Source organism: Drosophila melanogaster, chromosome 3R (assembly GCF_000001215.4).
Source record: "Drosophila melanogaster chromosome 3R".
Taxonomy (NCBI): domain Eukaryota; kingdom Metazoa; phylum Arthropoda; class Insecta; order Diptera; family Drosophilidae; genus Drosophila; species Drosophila melanogaster.
In genome coordinates this window covers 16,569,015-16,588,986 of record NT_033777.3, presented here as the reverse complement: position 1 = coordinate 16,588,986, position 19,972 = coordinate 16,569,015, and the positions used below count along the sequence as shown (strand labels likewise).

At 43.6% G+C, this 19,972-nt stretch overlaps 4 protein-coding genes across 13 annotated transcripts in view; 2 read left to right on the top strand and 2 right to left on the bottom strand.

Annotated features, from left to right (window-relative positions):
- The first annotated feature begins 5,323 nt into the window (after positions 1-5,323).
- Positions 5,324-14,444, top strand: Scp2 (Sarcoplasmic calcium-binding protein 2). Its single transcript, NM_079657.4, has 5 exons — positions 5,324-5,423; positions 9,840-9,997; positions 11,614-11,666; positions 11,945-12,064; positions 13,593-14,444. Exons 2-5 carry the CDS (start codon positions 9,940-9,942, stop codon positions 13,914-13,916), a joined length of 555 nt encoding a protein of 184 aa, NP_524381.1. The 5' UTR covers positions 5,324-5,423; positions 9,840-9,939; the 3' UTR covers positions 13,917-14,444.
- Positions 14,445-15,234: 790 nt separating this feature from the next.
- Positions 15,235-15,808, top strand: CG14903 (uncharacterized protein). Its single transcript, NM_142304.2, has 2 exons — positions 15,235-15,454; positions 15,587-15,808. Exons 1-2 carry the CDS (start codon positions 15,269-15,271, stop codon positions 15,758-15,760), a joined length of 360 nt encoding a protein of 119 aa, NP_650561.1. The 5' UTR covers positions 15,235-15,268; the 3' UTR covers positions 15,761-15,808.
- A 20-nt stretch (positions 15,809-15,828) lies between these two features.
- CG14891 (uncharacterized protein) lies at positions 15,829-17,472 on the bottom strand. The gene has a single exon (NM_142303.4). It carries the CDS (start codon positions 17,454-17,456, stop codon positions 15,969-15,971), a length of 1,488 nt encoding a protein of 495 aa, NP_650560.1. The 5' UTR covers positions 17,457-17,472; the 3' UTR covers positions 15,829-15,968.
- A 151-nt stretch (positions 17,473-17,623) lies between these two features.
- Positions 17,624-19,972, bottom strand: part of CG42342 (uncharacterized protein) — a 68,594-nt gene continuing 66,245 nt past the window's right edge. For 5 of the 10 annotated variants that reach the window (NM_001202305.2, NM_001275712.1, NM_001170160.2 and 2 more), the window contains 4 exons: positions 19,926-19,952; positions 19,794-19,847; positions 19,305-19,502; positions 17,624-18,743 (listed from right to left, as the gene is read on the bottom strand). In NM_001202305.2, the coding sequence (NP_001189234.1) occupies positions 18,576-18,743; positions 19,305-19,502; positions 19,794-19,847; positions 19,926-19,952 (447 nt within the window). In that variant the 3' untranslated portion in view covers positions 17,624-18,575. The remainder of the gene's footprint in view (positions 18,744-19,304; positions 19,503-19,793; positions 19,848-19,925; positions 19,953-19,972) is intronic. The other 5 variants (NM_001144589.3, NM_001260214.2, NM_001260213.2 and 2 more) reach the window with 2 other exon arrangements.

Sequence of the window (19,972 nt, the reverse complement as noted above, 5' to 3'; positions counted from 1 at the left end):
CCGAAAAAGGACACCCACTCAGTGGCAGGCGAGGTCGTCGGAGATATAAATTACCATAGTCAAGTGGAACGGTCTGGTTTGGCCTGCCGCTTGCAACATTTTTGGCACAGAAGTCGAGACCCACTGCTGACTGCTGGCTTTTTCATGGCTTCCGTCGCCACAGTCGTTGCCAAAATCAATGAAATTTTCAGCTTCCGCTGTCATTGCGCCCGTCCCGCCCGACATTCGAGCCAAGTAGGGATTGTAAAATTGGGCCGGCGAGGCAATAATTGTTATTATACCATCCGTTTGTCTGGTATTTATTTTGCATATGTGCTTGCATACGGGTATTGGCCAAATGTTAGGCAAAATCGCTAGGCAGAAGGGCTTGTCATTACTCTGGATTGTTTGCTACACTGTTTACATATTCCTAATAATGATCCGAATTCCTTTTGGTAACAAAATTTTTTTTAGCCTCCGAGAGGCCTCTCAATTTCAGAGAAAGTATGCAAATGGTCGCATGATGAGAGAAAAACGTTCAAACATGATAAGCCTATGAGTATGACAATAAAATATCCATTATGTTTCAATGTTGATTTTAGTTGCAAAAAAAACATAGTTGGAAAAGCTTCAAATACGCGATTGGTTAAAAAAATTTCCAAAATATGTTATGCCGTCAATTAGTTATAAGAAATTCCATTTCAAAATATTTGAACCATATATTTCAGCATTGGCTATTCTTGAATGACTATTTGTTGCTTTGTTTCCATGGCAAAGATTTCGACATAAATAGCTTCTCAAACATAAGATACTGGCCTGCAAATAAATCTTGCACTATCTTTGCGAATTGTCAAGTACATATCACATCAGCTGACTGGGAGATAGCAGATATTGTTTAATGTTTACATAGGCCTACGATACCCAGCAAAATCGTTCTTTTTATAGAGCATTGCCGTTCCACTGAGCGCCAATTTTAAATTTCCCATGTATTTAGTATTTTGTTTGCACTGCTTCCTGGCTGTAAGCAAAAAAGAATTTCGAATTCCTTTGGAAGGTCAGCTGGGCTAAAAAAGTGATCCCAGTGGCGGTGGACAGGCTTTTGGCGAGTCAAATTAAAATTCAGTTTATGCGGTCTGAAGAGTGGAAAGCTGAGGGCGTTATGTAAGCCTTTGTTTTGTGGGTGGGAAATGTAATAATTCCGCAATGATCCTCAAAGCAGGTGGAAATAATTGCGCAAGCGTTTTCCCGGGCCGGCGGTAAATTGAATTTGGCCCGCCTGAAAGAAAATCTGCAACTGCAGCGAAAATCTCGGGTCATCAATTCGCTATTCGGCATGACTGCAAGGATGCGAAGGATCTGGGTCTGGGCATTCCAGTGCTGCGACTAAACTACACGAGACACATTCCGTTTGGCAAAACATAAATCTGGCAGCCAGCACACACAAGTGTGCCCTCCCAAAAAGAAAGCCATGGCTTTCCCCCCAAAAAACAAACACACAAACAGTGAAATGAGAGAACAAACAAATAGTCAGAGATGCGATTGCGACTACAGATGCAGATACAGATACTGGTGCAGTGGCGGATACAGATACAGATACAGACACGGATCCAGATACTCCTGCTGCAATCGCATGCAGAAATGTTGAAAACATTGGAGGACATGTGTAATTTCTCACGTGCAACTGCGGGGTCTCTCTCTTTGTTGATTCCCATCCCGCCACTTTACCACTTCTTCACACAATTGGGGGAGAAATGGCAGAAGGACGCCCAGCTGAAGACAAACAAAATGCCAAATGAAACAAACAATAAAAATGTTTGTATGTACGTAGGTAGCAGCAGCGGCGAGCATAAAAGCAAAGTGCTTAAAAAATAATAGTAAATTACACAGACAAGCACCGGGTACCCGGCCACGACACGCCCCCTTTTTGCCACACAGCCATGCATGACAAGCTTGCGTTATTTTGGGGCAAGCTGATTTAATCCCGGGCAGCAGGAGCTGCACAAGCAGCAAGGACGAGGACGGTAGCACCTCGGGCCCAGACGGTCGTTGGGCGGGGGCGTTGAAGGGTTAACGCTTTGCTCACCTGTCCTAGCCCAAAACGCCGCAATTTGCAACGCCCCACCCAGTGAAATCAGTGGACGGAGGACCTTTGGCTGGGAGATGGAAATTAGGAGGGGTCAACGTATTGCCCTAACGTTTTTTCGGCTGCTCGCCTTTCGCGGCACATTTAAATTCAAAGGGAATTCCACTTTCGGTGGATTATATGCAATTTCTTTCGCCGAAACACTCAAATTGTTTTACTCGCCATTTGCGATATGAGAATTCATGGCACATGGTACAAGTGTTCCGCTTCTGATTATGCCAAATGAGATGATTCCTTCGAAACGGCAGTGAGTGCTGCTGCAATGGAGGTAAATGCAATTTGGTTTAAGTTGCCCATGATGGCACACGAGATTTGCATTCGGCATCAGCCAGCTCTATTATATGAAAATACTGCTGAGCGTGTGCTTGATTTTTTACGGAGCTTATCTCGGTGGCATCCACTGGGTGCAAATGGAATTTCATATATGATTCACAAACTTTTCGCTGCTCCAAGATAAATGATTTATTTTCTTCTATTTTTCTTTCCATAGAGTCCAGAGCCGGAGACTCATCCTCGGCTGGGATACAAATGTTTTCATTAAATTCGGTTTGTTTGGTGGTTTCTTTTGTGACCCGCTTTGTTCTCGGTGGCCATTGTGGGGTCCATTGCTGCCATTTGCTACCGGAGGAGGGCCACCCATCTGCCACCACCCACTTTTGTTGCCAAGCTGGAACACTAAACAATACAGCAAAATTACTTAATTTCATGTTGGTCTAATCAAGTTGCCATTGCCGAGCAGGTAAGCGACGAGTGTGTGGCTGGCTGGCACGGAACGTCCTCCGCACAAAGGTGGCCAGCGGGAGCTGGAGCAGCTGAACCATATGCGGGGGAGGAGGGCAGCTGAGGGTCCTGGGTGGCAGCCCTGCTGTACTCAAATAATTTGCCGTTACCGTGCACCTTTAATGTGCCTACACTTTAAGGATTTTACAATTACCATTAAAAATATTAATTAGTTTTCAAGTTTTAATTTACGTATTTTACATTTACTACTAAAAGGAAGGAAAGAAACTTTTCTGTTGATTTGGAGGGGTATTTAATATATTTAAAAGTGGGATAAAACATAACGATGAATTTATTGATTCTTAAGTCATATTGCCAATGTACCAATTGTGATTTTTACTCCCATACAATTTGACCCACTGTTATATATTCATAATCATATAGCCTTTTACTGTTGTTTTGCTAGTTGCTCGACTGGGTTTTTGGAGCAACTTTTCTCAGTGTACTTCGTCCGCTCGTGTGTGAGCCACAACGGAACGTTTAGTGGTCCCACTTATGCGGCGGAGCAAAATGAAGGGAAGAGGCGATGCAGCAGACGTGGAATGGAAGCCCAAAAACAAAAAAAAAAAAACTACATGAAATAGGTGGACAGCTAAACGTTGTGAAATGGGGCCAAACGCTAGAAGGCATTCAAGATTTTAGTGGGTCTTTGGCCAGGCTCATGTTAATTTCAAACTGTGTCAATGTCGGCTTCCGTTTCCTGCACACACACACAGGACGTAGCCTTTGGCCACTTGAGATGCAAAGAGGTAAAAAGGCCACAAATTTAAACATTTGCCCACTCCAACACGCACCGTCGCTCCCACACACACACACACACACTTACAAAAAGAAATCAAGGTGGCCGGAACGAAACATTGGTAAAACGGTCATCTGCAATAAGCATCAGCTGCTGCTGGAACAGCGTGAAAGTGGAACAAGCAGAGGCTGCAGGACACCCGCTGGGCGAGAAGCACAGGATGTGGGCCAAAAAGGCACGGGGAGCCTGCTCCTGAGGCGCTTGATAAATTGGTAGCGACATTTCAGCCGAAACTTGACAATTAACAGCTGAAATACATGAGCTGTATATGTCTGCTTTGTGTAATTAAAAACCCAGCAGACAGCCTGGAAATTGCTTGGCCAAAATGCTTTCATTTTTTTTTCGGTTCTAGCCACTTTCGTCGGTTGGTGGTCCACTCTTGGACAAGATTGAATGCGCCAACAGAAATTATGCCGCCAAGTGTGCCTTATATTGCTGCTACTGCTGCTCTTGCAGCAGCTGTTTTGGCTGCCTTCTTCTTTGGGCCAAATTAACTTTAGCCAAGTTGAGTCCACAGCCAGCCTATGTGTTTGTGTGTGTCCGTGTTGCCTTCTTTTAAGGGAGAGCATGCCTGTGTGAGTGCTTCAGTTTATTGTGTGTGTGTCAAGGCTATGCTAAAAATTTGTCCAGAACATTTGCACATTTTGATTTGTTATGTTGTGGTGCACTGCAAACAATGTCGATGTATTTGGGTGGATGCTGTACGAGTATTATGTTGTATTGGGTCTCATCTACATCATCGTGATCATAATGTGCTGTTAGCAAAACTCAATTTCTTTTAAATCCTTTGGGGTTTATTTGCCAAGTTGTAATTAATTGAATTATTTCCCAGAAGAAATTATTATGTTGATTTATCTTCGAGTATACGTTTGCTGTATTATGGGGAGCGTGCTATAGTTTATTGGTAAATTAGTAATTTATGTTGACTAATAGATTGCCTCCTTTTCGGCTTTATCATTGTTTTTGTGCAGCTTAGACTTTGCTTCTTCGATGGAACAAAGTTTTGCGATAAAAGGGCGATCAACGTTTAAAGTTGGCTTAGGAAAACCTCTAGAACAGTTCTAAATTTTGGTAGTAACTAAACGAGAAAGCCAGCACACATCCCTCAGTGTCTTTTTGGCCACCCGAGGCGTCGTAACCCCTGAGCCCAACATTGTATGCGAATGCCGCTCCGATAAGACGTGCCATTTAATTACCAAAATATAAAGTGCATTCCGGCTACCAGAGCGCCCAGCATGGAGTTTTCTGCGAGTGTCAAATCCCAAAACAAACCCACGAGCAAATATGCCGCATGCTGATGACGACGGCGATGCCGATGTTCGGCTCGTAACAGTGCACGTGGTGGCCAAAAAGCACGCTACATGCACTACATCTACTCATACACTTACTCACACACGCACACACACACACACACACACACACAGGCTCGTGTCGGGTGCAGCACTCACTCACACCATGACGAGTGCAGAGGCGTCGGCAGAGTCGACCGAGACGGCGACTGCGATAAGATAAAGCCCCTGCGATGACATAGAGCACCCAGAGCGCTCGAGTTCTGCCGACGCTGGCAGAGATGGCGGCGCAGACGAGTAGCGCATATAAAAGCCGCTGACTCGATGGCAACGAGCATCACAAGACGGCCAACCGCGCTGCCGAGCAGACGAGTCCAGTTCGAGAGGGTACCAAAATTTAATCAGAAAGTGTAGAGTCAGTTTAGAAGCAACGGTAAAGTTAACGTCTATCTCTGTGTGTGAGTGTGTGTGTGTGTGCGAGTGCTAGTGCTAGTGCACCTGTGTTTGTGCTGAGAGTTTCCGCTACAAGAATAATAATGCCGCAACATTTTTCGAAAAAGCCCATTTCCAAAACCGACAAAAGAACAAGCCAAAAGTAACGAGCACAAGTGGGTGGCTCAAAGAGCTGCGAGGCTCAACAGGAACCAGAGCCCCAGTTTTCCTTGAGTGGGCAGATAGTTTGTGAAAGAAAGGTGGGGGTAGGGTATGCTGGAGGTACTTTTGCAAAAAACACAACCAACCTCTCGACAATTTAACAACTGGAAGAATATTCTTACTTCGCCCCACCTTGGTCAGGGCCATAATGAATTCATTGAAAGCGTGGCCAAAGTTTTGCTCTGGCCAAGCCAAGGAGAAGCGAACGCTGCCGCTCTAAGGATCCTCGTCCTGTCAGTCAGTCAGTCAGTCAGCCAGCCTGTGTCTGTTTTTTCGGTCCTGTTGTTTGGCCAGGCATGCGTCGGTGGCCTTAGGCCGCTCATTGTGAGCTCCTTGGCTCCACAGCTCCTCGGTGGCTGCAAATTGTAAATTGTAAAACTGTAAATTGTCAAACTGTAAATTAATGCAAATTACACGAAATTACTGCGAACCGGACAATGCAACAAAAGGCAAATAGTGGACGCGGAATACGGCGGACAGTGGACAGCGGACCACGGACAATTCCCGGAGCTGCATCAGCAGATAAAGAGCAAACGGCGACGCCACTTGCATTGTCTATTATTTTAAATTGGCTGCGCAAATTTACGGCAGCGCAAAAGTAATTAGCGACGGTTGAAAACTGTGCCATCGTCCAACTCGAATTGAGAATGAAGATGGGTGAGAATTGGAAAAGCGATTGGGTCATCTGGTCATCGGGGGGATTAGGCTGCTGCTGGGATCAGCAAACCGAGTTGTAGATTCCCTGCCAATGGCAGGCCAAATACGTATTCCACTGTCCAATTTGCATGCTGATGCAATCAAAACTACTACAATTTGTCCAGAAAATCGATCAATCGCATGTCTGACAGAGTGTAGCATACTTTTCAGCACTGCCTAACATTTGTCAGCTATCTGCATTTTTTTCGGACCCCATCCCACATTTTATTCTCTAATAATTTATGAGCTTCCTGCCTGCCCTCGCCTGTCGGGAATTCAGATTTTGCATAATAAACACATTGCAGCCCAAACCAAAAAACAAGAACCAGTTTATGCAAATCAAATTGTGTTGATAAACGAGTGGTAGGGTGTTCTCTAATTTGATTGCCCAATAAATTGCTGTATCGAATGAAACCATTTCGCATCTCGCGCGCCGATACTAAAAAAGCAATTAAAGCATTGATGTCTTCATATTGAAATTTATAACTTCACAGATGGCTATTAATTGCCGGAGAGGAGATAAAAGTCTGGGATTTCCGCCATATTTCCATTATTAGAAACTCGTTGCTGCGCTGCATGGCCCGAAAAATGAAAGCGAAACTCAAACAGAACCCAATTAACGAGCCTTCGGCGGTGATGTTGGTTAATGTGGTTGCCTCGTGCCACAAAAGCCGACGCAGTTTTGTGGCAAACAGCGCGTGGCTTTTATGCATTGGCGCATGAGTATTGGTAATTAATGGGAAGGCGGCGGCACAAATGACCGTGCCACAGCGACAAACAAACTTCCGCGCCACACGGCGTATGCGTAATGTGCTCGGCGCCCTACAAAGCGGAACCCAGCGGAAAACTGAAAAACAAATGACATCGATGAATTCAATTTGCGCGCATATTTAATTATTAAATGCGAGGATAAATAATACGCACATCAGGCTATTAAAAGGCTTTAAATTTCCACGGCCATTTCCCGTAGCCATTTCGAAAGTGCTACTGAAATGTGATTTCACTGCATTGCAATGCATTGGCTAGCAGGCTCGTAGATTATCCAGTCGAACTTAATCCCGTTTCCAATTGACCTGGAACAAGCAGACCATTTATATCACCTTTTATATATATTTATTTGCATTGATAAACTTATAAACATATAAAGATTTATGCTAGGAGAGAATATATCAGAATATAACAGAACTAAATAGTATGAATATTTTTGGATGAATATTATTGGCTCCAAACTGTTGTATGAAAACGGTTTCATTTGTCTTAAACGACGAACAAATTTCACAAGTGGTCTCATATTGATTTGTATTTTCCCGTATAAAAACATTAATTTCCTTATGCCCCTGGCTACGTGATTGTATTTCAGTTGAAAAGCACTTTTCATTCCCTTCTGGAAAGAAACTCACGGAATTGCAATTGCCAATGGAGATGGAAAGGGCGCCAAATTGAATATTACACTTTTTGTGTACTTTTAGCCAGTTGAGATGTGGATTATTTTTTCAGCATTCATTTTTTATTTTAACCAACATACTACCACTCCAATTTCACCTGATGTTAATTGAGGCGCACGTGGGAAATTAATGAACTGTGACAGTCTGATTTTTGCGCGCAAATGTGTGTGCATTAAATGCTAAATGAAGTTGACATCGGCTGCCGCATTGTTTGAGGCCATCGTTAATTTATTAATTAAACAAGCGATTTAACCTATTGCAATAATTGTCAAAATTAACCTTTATGACAGCGAAATTTGTGAATTCAATTAACATTGCCAAAGTCAGCTTTGCACAAGATTAATCGTTCTAAGGGAAAATGGAAGGAGGGCTTATGCAGCTTATGAATTTTTGCAATATACAGCATTATGAATACTGGGCCAGATTATTTTTTAATTTATTTTGACTCTTAACTTTTGACCTTGCTATGACATAATTTTAAATAAAATGTGGGTAATATTGTTGATTTTATTCCGTTTTTCATAAATTGTAATTGAACTAATCCACTTTTAAGCCAGCACTCACCTGCACTTCAGATGCCCGAAGGCAATAGAACCAATATTGATAATTCTTCCATTAGAATAACAATTTCCCCACCATTTTCTTGCATGTTTCAGCCCTGACTTGGCTTACAAACGGCAACCTTTTCGCCATAATAATATAATAATATTATCTTTAGTAAGAGTCAAATTTACGCGCACTTGACCAGAAACCTTTACGCCGTTCCTAGATCGGATGTCTTATTTGAATTTGCCTCTTGCCAATTCGATAAGCTCGACTCGGAGAAATTCTATTTAATTCCATTTCCGAGACAAACTGCATTTTTGCCAAACGGAAGTGGTCCGCTTTTAGCCATCAGCCATCAGGCATCAGCCGTTGGCCATCGACGCTGTCTTGGCCATCCCGGCATCCTCGTTGCCGTTACCGTTGCCGTTGTCATGTTCATTGCATTCCACTTTCCACTTGACATCCTCGCTGCAATTTCCCTCTGTTGTGGAATTATGCTTTGGCTACCTTAGCGGCTCCTAGCTGAGCGAAACAAACACCAGTTTCTGGGGTAAGGGATACCCGAAATGAACTAAGGCAAATATTTACTAGGCTTGTACAATGACTTAAGCCTCTTCCAAATAAAGATAGTGAACATGAACGATGCGTTTTGTTCTGCCTTTAAATTCTATTCGGGAGATGTATTTTATTACATATAGTTTATACGTTATATTTCTTTCAATTTCTTCAATCCGATAGGGTTCTGGCAAAGCACTCGGCACTCGATTTAAAGTCCCTTGAGACTCGCGTAACGCCACCCATAAACGCTGTGAATATGAGGTACTCTTTTAGAGGCAGTTAATGCAAACACGAAGGCTTTCACAGGCTTTCAGCTTTGAGCGCTGGCAATGGCCCGGTCTGGTCTTTTGATGTTTGGGGGCCTGTTTACTGCGTCTGCACTGCCAAGATACATTCCACAATGCATGCATGCATATATAGTTCTGTCTAATTTAGCACATGGCCCTGCCTTGCAACTGGCTTCTGATTGAAGGTTAAATGAGCCATGAGCCCCACAAACACACACATAAGCATACACTCGCACGCTCGCAAAGGGGGCGGGGCTGGGGGCTGTCTGAGGCAAAGCCATTGCATTTGTGTCGCTTTTAGCTCGGCACTCGACCCGCCTCTTTTCCCCCAGGATGCATTTGCATTGCGCACAACAGCGCTTTCGCTCTTTTCGCATCCTTAGACAGTCCTGTTTTATTTCCTTTGCCCGAATTAGCTGGCATAAACCAAGCCAGTCAACTAGAGCTAACCCAATCCGTTTTCCTGCTGCCCCTGGTTCTATTCTGCTAGTTTTGGTTTTAATATTTTTTTTCTTCCTAGACTGTTATTTTTACGAGGCAGCACCACCCCTAATTGAGAAAGAACTTTAAATTTAAACGCAGCCTTGTTTCCGAATACTCTTCATTTGCCATTTTCTGCCATCGACGATGTCCGTTTAATTGTATTTTTCATTGTCATTGCAGTTCCCCATTTCCGGTTGCAACTGTGGTGAGCCAATATAAGCTCAATAAAGAAAACAACCAGCGGTAAATCAAACACACAAAAAAAAAAACCAACACAATAATGTCGATCTCCGATTTCCGCAAAAAGAAGCTGCTTTTTCTGTTCAATGTGTTCTTTGGTGAGTATTTATCAGAATGAAGAATGACCGATGTGGAAAAAAGGAGTTGCAAGTCGCAAACCGCACGTGACGTCCATTTTAAGGGGAAAATCCCAGTCATGGGACGGGAAAACTTTGATTAGGTTGGAGCCGAAGTGGAGGAGTCGGCTTTAATAGGAGTGTAAAACACGGCCAAGATATTATGAGAATTTCTATAATAAAATCGCAACGTGAATGACAGACATAAGCGTGACGTTCACTTTCGATTTAAGCACCACCATATGTGCTGTGAAAAACAACGCGTATACGTAATGTGGTCCTATTGCATCGCGTATACGTAAGTGCTTGAAATCCACTTAAATACGTGGAGTGTATTCCGTTCCATGTTTAATGCACAGGAGTGTTTGCCTGTCAGGGAAGTCAAACAAAACTTGCCAATTTAAAATTAATTTAAACGCAATGCAAATGTCGAAGGAACAACTTTCGTGGAGAGCTCACGAAAGTAGGCAACACTGTGTGTGATAAAGCTTAAGTGCATTTCAATTATGACTAATTCACCGGTGCGGTGCGGTTCTCTCATCCCTTGATTCCCATCCACAAAATGTTCTCTGCTAACTTGGCTCACTGCCCGCCTTTCGGCGGCAGCTGGTCAGGATATAACAAAAGAGCAGCGTCGAAAAAAAGGGCATAAAACGCAAACGCCAAACACTTGACACTGGCACTGAAGTGGCCGTTTGCACACCGTTGCGAATGATAATGGTACGCCCGCATGGCCAAAAGCCAAACGCAGGGCTTCGTGGAAATGGCACTCAAAGAAATGGTCACTAAAATAAACAAAAAATTAATCTAGCGTGGCTAAGGGGGTTTATTTTAATGATTTTAGCGACTATTTTGGCGATAAAAAGCTAGTAGTTTCTTAGGTGTTAAAATCACTAATCGAAGACTATAGATAACTGAATGGCTTAGACGAAATGAAGCTTTCCTAAATATAATTGGGGAAATTTAGTTTTATTGAAACTCATTAGTAAATATGTTCATTGGAAGACAGTCAGGCATTATGAGAATTTCTATGTTGAAATTAGGATAGTGTGAACAAAGAAGATTAACTGGTATTTATTTTCTAATTAGGGAATTATGGGTAAGAGAAATATTAGTATGGTTTAATTAGAAATCTATAAATGCACTGACAGAAAAATTTAATTTTGTAAATAAACAAGGACAAAAAGAAATACATTTTGCAGCTCCCAATAAAGATAATGAGGCTGTATAAAAAAAGACATTTTTGAAAGGCCTTTGTAAAGTGAATTATCTTATTTGTTTGAGCGATTCCTCAATACCAGGAATAGTTTTCTCTGAGTGTTGCAAGGACTTCCGTGTGGCGGCTGGGTGACAGTTGGGCTGTTCAATTTTGTCGATGTTCGCACTACCGCCGACCGGAACTTTGTCGCTGGGTGCCAAAAAATACGTACATTGTTCATTCCTCTATTCGCATTCTTTTCGGCTCTTCTCGCCTGCGCTGTTTGGATCTGGATTTTGGGCCGTACTGACCAATGCAAACAATGCGGGACCAACAACATGCAATTTACGCTGACTGCCCCCAAAATAACAACAATGCCGCATAATGCGTGCCGCAACAGATGTGAACCAAAGCGGCGAAATCGACGTTAAGGACTTCGAGCTGGCCATCGAGGTAAGTGGAGCGGAAATGGTGCTAGCAAAAAAGAAAGCAAGCCAAAAATGTGAATATATTGTGAAGAGTGCATGCGAGAAATGCTGGTACTTGCATATGAACTATTCGTTCATACATCAACAAAAGAGCTGCGCAAATGTTTTCCAGTTTTTGTGTTTAGTTTTTTGTCTTTTACTGTTTTTTTTTTGCCCATTTGCATGCACTGTTTTTGCCAATATCAACTGATAACACAATTTGGAGGGTGCCATGCTGACTGTTATTGTTTCTGCCAATTGCAGCGCGTTTGCCAACTGCGCGGCTGGCAGAAGGACACGCCGAAGAACAAGGAGACCTACGACCTGATGATGGAAATCTGGACTGGCCTGCGCTCCAAGGCCGACAAGGACAACGATGGACAGGTGAGTTCCATTCCTTCCACCCGCTGAGTTGCAAAGGCAATGCAACTAACTACATGTCAAGTGATTCGGGTTTTTGTGCGGCTCCATTGTCAGTGCCAAAAGTGCTGAAATCCATGGACTGCACTCGATGCCATTGTGGCAGCAGCTGACAATTGTGCAGGACACCCCAGAAACACACACACACACGCACACACACACACACACACACGCATACAGATGTGGGTATGTCCTTTGCACAGACAAACGCAAAAAACGGAAGAGAAATTCCGTTCATAAATTTGCCTTTTTATTGGTGCGGAATGCCGAGGGGGGTAAACAAATTCCCTGCCAGCGGGCGGAAATTGAATTGTGAATGGTTTGAGCAACCCAATCCGAATTCCAGCCGGGAACTTGCCGACTTGCTACCAACTTTATTCTCATTACCAGGACGAACTTTCTGTCTCCTAGACTGCGTGATGCAGGTTTCCCCATTTTGCACCACAATGGCCCTGCCATAATCGCACTATCGCCAGTGCAGCAAATTAAATTATAATCCGGGCCGGCGGAACATAGTTCAATATCAACACAAACGACGACCAAAACCCGCAACAATGCGATACAAAGCGAACAGAAATTGAAATGTCAGACCGACAAAACCTCGGCTTCTATTGGCGCATTCCAAGGGTTACGGTTTTACTGGTTTACTGGTTTAAGGGCACTTTGTACGCAACTGAGCTCGATGTAGTCAACTGGAGGTAGTGGAACTTCGACTGCTATGAAGCCACAAAAGTTCTGGCCACCGGCCAGGGAACTTGATGGAGTTTTCTGCCAAAATATGCCAAATCCCCAGCTATTGTTGGTCCGCCTTTGTGGCAGTCAGCTTAAGATTTATCGTTCACTTTCCGCAGCAATCCAAGTCGGAGCACGTGCCGTGACACGGCCCCAAATTAGCCGGAAAAGGAGCTGCAGTCGAGGCCAGAGGACGCATCTCTTTTATTTTCGGCGACACAGCGGAGGGTCAAGGATCTGGGGCAAATTCAGTCGGCGGCCATAAACATTGAAATATGCAGTCTGTTCGAATTGCTGTTTAGAGTTCATTTCTGTAGGGGGTGAAGTGCCAATTGGCATAACAAGTGGACTTGGTCAGACACAACCCTCGCGTTTATTTATGGCCGTATTAAAACATGCCAAAACGTAACGGCTGGCCACAATTAATGGAATGGGAACTGGTACCCTTACTGCTTTCGGTTTCGGTTCGGCTTTGGACAACGCCGTGGAAGGTGGTCAGCCAAGTTGGTCAAGGCGATGTTGCGGTAATTGCCTGGCTCGTTCGGTATTGGCAGGCAGAAAATGTTAATATCGCATCACTAGATGGCATAAATTACGCCCCCAGAGCAACCATAACGTGTTTTATGGGGAATCTCCGCCCGAGGCGATACCCACTAATGGTCTTTTCAGCACGGGGAGGGATGCATGCATAAATCTGGGGGTCCGGGGAGCACTGCCTAATCCTCAATCTCGACGCTTCATCCCATTATGGCTCTTCCAGGTCAGCGTGGACGAGTGGTGCAACATGTGGGACGCCTATGCCAAGGATCCCAGCAGCGTGATGGACTGGCAGAATGCCTACATGAACTTCATGTTCGACCTGGAGGATGCCTCGCACGATGGAGGCATCGATGTGACCGAATTCACGCTGGTCTGCTCCAGCTATGGCCTGGAGAAGACCGAGTGTGAGGAAGCCTTTGCGAAGATGTCTCAGGGGCAGAGCGAGGTCACCCGGGAGCAGTTCGCCGCCTTGTGGAAGGAGTACTTCGCCGCCGAGGATGTGAATGCGCCTGGCAACTACATTTTTGGAAAGACCAGTTTCTAAGACCCAGCCAAATAAGAACAGCTCCGATACTGGACATACTGAACAAATGCAACAAGTGAAATTATTATTAAAATTAATATTATATATCTATTGTCGACAGGGGAGGCAGATCTCAACCCTCCCGACTTGATGATCCGTCGTTGTTAGTTGAGTGTTGTTTTCTCTCCAAGAATCTCAAATTTTGCCCAATTCAATGTTCTAATTTAGTAGCGTAATCTGTCTGCAAACTATTTATATTTTATATACCAAGGCTTCGAGTAATGTGCAAGCTGTAGTATCTCTACACAAACACATATATGCAAAAGTGTACCTTTACGAACTACGACTATATCTAGCGATGATATCAATTACGAGGTAGGATCTCCCACAGATCCGTATCAATGTGGTGCGTAAATTAAATCAATTAAACTGTCAAATTGTTATGTGTGTGTAGTCGTCGTTTATCGTCTCGCATCTATGGCGTATAAATTTAAATGTAAATGTAAAGTGTTCCAAGAAATTACAATAATAAAATCAAAGTATCTATACAAAACATTTTCGACTTCAAATATCTTTTTTTTAGTGGGTGTGGCGGGTGTGTAAATTCGCCTCGAAGCTCAACATACTTACACATACCATACATTCGCATCAGGTGCGATACAATCAACGTATGTATGCCAGACAATTTATGAAAATTATGGATTAGTGCTTTTAGCTGAACAGCGCCATGGAGAGATACTTTAATACTCTACCGATAACACCGTATGCCAAAATGAGTAAATTAGTTGTGGAAATAGGTCATTGCGTAGTGGAATGCTTTTAAGGAAGCATTACCTAACAATAACCTCAAAAAATCATAGTCTTGGAAAAATCTGGTTGAAGTGCCATTTACTATGCATTAATTTCCTTTTATATTTATTCGTAGTATATTTTAAAGCACGGTAGCTCCCGGAAAATAAACCAGTATCCCATAATAAACAAAAGGCCGTGTTTTATACATTATACATCTATGTCAGTTTTAACTGTTTTGGTTTCGCGCGCGGAAGTGGCGCCACCTGGTGCAGAAGCTGCGAATGTACTCGTATTTTTACATTTTACGTAAGGGGTGTTCACACTGATGACCATTTTCCAAGCTACTATTCAAATTACTCGACCAGTTGCTTATATATTTACGGCATTTTGTCAAGGTTATATCTATTTTTAGCGTGAGCATTAAAATATCTAAATATTTGAGTGTTGATATACATTGGTAAGATACGTACCCATAAAAATATTTGTAGAAAAATATCGATGTATTGATATTTTTACATTTTTATCACATCCCTAACTCAAAAAAAGTAAACACATTTCGGAATTCATATATTTCACAGAACATGAGTAATATTGTACAGTATATTGTAGTTCGCAGCGACTTGCGTTCCGCCCTTAGTTGGCCCTTGGGGGCGGTGATCGCTCAGAGTTGCCATGCCACAGCCGCCGTCATTCACTTGAATTCCGAGGACGCCGACACTGTGGCCTACTTGAACGATCTGGATAATATGCACAAAGTGGTGCTGGAGGTAATGAAATGGGTTTATATTTTAAATAATGTATATCATAGGACTTCTACAACACTTTACTTTCTTTTCAAAATCTTAATATTTGTGTATTTTCAATCAAAGAGATGGAATTAAAGTATTACACTTTTTCAGGCCAAAGATGAGAGTGCTCTGGTCAAGCTCAGTGAAAAGTTAAAGGAGAACGAGATTAAACACAAGTTGTGGATCGAACAGCCCGAAAATATCCCAACCTGCATCGCCTTGAAACCTTATGTTAAGGACACGGTTCATAAATATGTCAAGCACCTTAAGCTTTTAAAAGAGTAATTCATTATTGTTGTATATGCTTATTGACACTAAAAATTTAAGAAAAAGAAAAGCGTTGTTTTTGCTTTGTATTCTGTCAAAAACATGACCGGAGCACTTTATTACATAAGCTCAACGGGTCCAATATAAAGTTAGGCCAATACAAATTTACATTTTACAAAGAAAGCAGGATAGATATAAAAACATTGTTGTTGAGCCGCAGCTGAACCTAAAAGTCTACTTGAAGCTTAGGATTCCCTTCTAGGATCTTGGTTAATTGTCGTGTGATAAGAGGACAGAAATCAACCTTCAACCGGCGCAGTCCGCTAAGCGATTTGGTCAACTTCGCAACGACCTCATTGGACAGATTGGGCGAGCCACTCAGGTCCAGAAACTCCAAGGTAGACAGTTTTTGCAATCCCATTAGGTGTAGCGTTGTAAAGTTCTGATTATGTAATATCAGGGTCCGCAGTTCTTTAAGCTGGGAGAAAATACTCAGATCGAAGGAAGTATCCGACATAGGTCCAAAAGAATCCAGAATCTCTAGATGGCGCAGCGAATACGATTCCGCGATCGACGTAAGCAGCACGTTATTCACATGGTAGTCAAGCTGGGCGGAAGAGTGAATAACCAAGGTGTGGAGACGAGACAGACCGCCCAGCTGTATCACATTCATGAAGTCGGTAAGCTCGAGAACCTCGAGCATGGGGCAGTAATGTGCGAGCCGTCCGTACAGCTCATTATCTTTCGCAAACTTGACAATGCCAGGGCAGCGCAGTTCGCGGAGATGCGACAGGGCCGCAAGTTGGATTAGACACTTGGGCGACAGATCTACGCATCCTGAAACATTTAAAATCTCCAAGGAAATTGGCAGAGATTTTAAACTGTCGCCTTTAATACTAAAGTTTTCTCTGATGTCCAGACTCTTTAGTTTCGATAGCATCTGCAAGCAGTAAATGTGAGCATCTTTCAGGTTACAACGCCTCAAGGATATGTTGGTAATATTAATCAACCCATTGGCACCATCGAACAGGTGAGTCATGTGGGCTAGGCTGACAGAAATTTTGAAGAAGCTTAGCTCTGTTAGATTGGGACAGCTTACACCCAACAGCTGCACAAACTCGGTCAAATACGGCCAATTCGGATGAAGCGGGCCACCTGTTACACAATGAATGTGTTTTCCTGATAGCAGCATCAATCTTTTAATGACCCGGTGGGTCAGTGTGCAAACGTCCTTCATATTAAGAACATGATTGATCCGATGCGAATCCAATTCGTAGATCGCCTGGAATCTTTCACAACTGGCGGCAAAGTTGAGACGTTCATTTAGTGATAGATAATCGAGCACTTTCCACCAAATGTCATCGGTAATGGGTAGATCGTAGGCAGAAAGAGTTCCTGATTCCTCCACCGGCGTTGGGTGCCAGGAGGTGCTGGCCTGTAAATAAAGATCATGTCCATCGATAGTGTGCTTAGTACAATACAAAGCCTTTGCCGCATGGGTAGCCTCATAAAAAAGAACCGATCCCGATCTTTTTTTCTTTTTCCAATGGAGTTTCTCTACTTTTCCGAAAATCGAGAAGTACTTCAGGAGCTGGTACTTCAAAAACCGCCTACTCCCGGAGATCGTCAGCTGTCGCACAACCTCGCGATCTTCGGTGTACGCCACACCACGCTCAATGTAAAAATTTTTAATATCTGGCCTCATGCGGAACATTGCTTTTGATTTGGGCTTACTTTGATTTCAAAAAGATGTGAAACTCACCGATTACTGTGAGATATCATGTTTTTTAAAGCCGTGCTTATAAGACCCATTCCAAAAAAAAATATCATTTCATTTTATCGGTTTTTATTTTTTAATTTTCGTTTTAAATAGTGTTTTTTGTTGTTGTAAAAATAGCTGGTTTTATTTCTTGCTTAAAGTATTCGATACAGCTGTAGTGGATACAATTTATATAGTAGTAGGTAAGGTAAAACTATAATTAAAGGTTGCGACGTCGAGGGGCCGGAAACGCCGAACTGGAGGCAACCTGGAGCAATTTGGCACAGATGCAGATACAGATTATACAGTGCTTATGATAGGATGTTTTTATGCAATGGATGTAGCAGCTATAGCTCGGTTCGATGTCTACATTTAACAATAACAAGTTACTAAAATTATAACCAAAGCGCTTAGATGGATGTGGATATTGCCGGGCCACTCCTTTGCTGCAGCCGCCGAGGGGTGGTCGCTGGCAATTAGTTTTTTGAGCGCGGATGCTGCAGCGCATTTAGCTCGTCCTTGAGCCAGGCCTGCCAGTTTTCCTGCTAGGGGCGAGACAGAAGTTCAGCCAGAAACGGCCGCAGTTGGATGAGCGAATTTCAGCGAGAGTGATAGAGATGGTTGTAATGGTAGAGAGAGCCAGGACCCGTCACCAAACTAAGCCAGCGTGTGTGTTAGCCAAACCAAAGGATAATTGTGTGCGTGCGCGTGTGCGTAAGGCAGAGGGAGTGAGTGAGGAATAGGGTTAAGGACAGAGATAGAGTATGCTAATAGCATCTACTTTGCAGAACCGTTAGACGCAGCAGCCACTTGGCATTTGTTAGCGCTAATTGCAAATGTCAACAGAGCGAAACAGAGCCAGGACTCGTAGCGGAAATCGGAAATGCTTAACTAGTCGTCTGTGTCGGTGTGCGTGAGCCTGTCTCTGTACCAGTGCAAGTGCCTGTGTGTTGGTGGTGTCTCTGCTGTTGATGGTGCATGGTGGTAGGTAGGAAGGACGTTGGTTCTTAGGGTCTGTTCGCCTTTATGCGCCTGTGTTTGCCATTTACTGGGCTGGCTGACTGCTTCCTTTTTTCACTCATTGTTATGCAAATTATCCTGATATTCATCATATTCGTTTTCATTATCCTCCGCCTGTTCGTCGTCCTCCTCCTCCTCCTGCTCGTAATCGCTGGTGTTGCTTTCCGGCTGCGTTACATCGGGCAAATAATCCTTGTGCACGGGCGTCGAGATGATTGGCTCCTGTGTTAGGTATTCGTGTGTTTTTGTGTGTTCGTGGTTGTGCGAGTGTGTATCCCAGTGTGTTGGTGTTAGTGAGAGTGTGAGTGTTTGTGCGAAAGCAAAAGTTAGTTAACCAACTTGGACAACAACAAGATACTCTACCAAGTAGATGGAGGCCACGAGTGGTGCATGCAATAGTTCCAACGATCAACTTTCCGACAGCCAATTGGGGTTGCACAGAAAAAAATTATGTAATGCTTCAAGTCAATCCTTCAGGAGCTATTTAAATTGTAGGCCATTCAAGTAGGCAAATCAATAGTTTATTTTCTCAAAGAAGCACTAAGGCGAGAGGATATAGTAGATATCCCAATGTTAATAACTTTAAATCTTTTATAAAAGAAAATTCGATTCTTAAAATAACTACCAAGATATGCGTGGGATTTATGATTTAAAGTTACAATTCAAAACTCGAGACTATGACAGATATATTCCCGATTTATTAGTTTTTTTCTGTGCAAGATAGGAGTTAGGGAATGGGGATTTTCGATGGCTCTTAGTCGATAACGAATAACGCATGCTAACCTTTGGCGGCCGCCATCCGCAGCCGGGCAGCGGCAGCCCATCGGCGCCGAGGGGGCAGGGGGCGTCCAGTCCGGGCACGCCCTGCTCGCCCTTGTCACCGCGATCTCCTTTCCGTCCCCGTTTGCCGGGCGGGCCGGCATCCCCTCTGGAGCCCTGCTCCCCGCGTGGCCCCTCCTGCCCGGGAATGCCATCCGTGCCCTTTTGTTTCGATTATCCGGAGGTGTGTTCGAGTGTTTAACGGGGTGAATGGGGTGGGAGGTTGGTGTTGTCAGGGGGTCAGAGGTCGAAAGTGGTTGAGGGGTGTTCGAGAGTTGTGCATATAGGTAGTGAACGACGCCAAGAAAGAGAGATACGCATGCAAACAGAGGTAAAAACAATAAAAATGGAGAAAGAGAATACACGTATTATTTAAAATTAGCGACCACACGGAGTAGAAGAGCACTTTCTACGGAAATATCCTACGGGCAGGTAATTCCTGCAGTTGCTTACCGGCAGTCCCGGATCCCCGCGCTCACCCTTGTGTCCCGTCTCGCCCTGGGCGCCCTGCGAATACAGAAAACAAAAAACAGATCGGTTATTACCATATTGTTTTCACATCAACGGCTGTTTTGCGGAAAATACCTTCATGCCATCCAAGCCCGGAGGACCCTGCAGCAAATGAAAGAAAA

What these genes read in the sequence shown, in the direction of transcription:
- Scp2 (NM_079657.4), top strand. Translation starts at nt 9,940, where the DNA reads ATGTCGATCTCCGATTTCCGCAAAAAGAAGCTGCTTTTTCTGTTCAAT. An exon ending in TCTGTTCAATGTGTTCTTTG is followed by an intron (nt 9,998 to 11,613) that starts GTGAGTATTTAT and finishes GTGCCGCAACAG; the next exon opens with ATGTGAACCAAAGCGGCGAA. An exon ending in ACAAGGACAACGATGGACAG is followed by an intron (nt 12,065 to 13,592) that starts GTGAGTTCCATT and finishes TGGCTCTTCCAG; the next exon opens with GTCAGCGTGGACGAGTGGTG.
- CG14903 (NM_142304.2), top strand. Translation starts at nt 15,269, where the DNA reads ATGAGTAATATTGTACAGTATATTGTAGTTCGCAGCGACTTGCGTTCC. An exon ending in TGCACAAAGTGGTGCTGGAG is followed by an intron (nt 15,455 to 15,586) that starts GTAATGAAATGG and finishes ACACTTTTTCAG; the next exon opens with GCCAAAGATGAGAGTGCTCT.
- CG14891 (NM_142303.4), bottom strand. Translation starts at nt 17,456, where the DNA reads ATGTTCCGCATGAGGCCAGATATTAAAAATTTTTACATTGAGCGTGGT.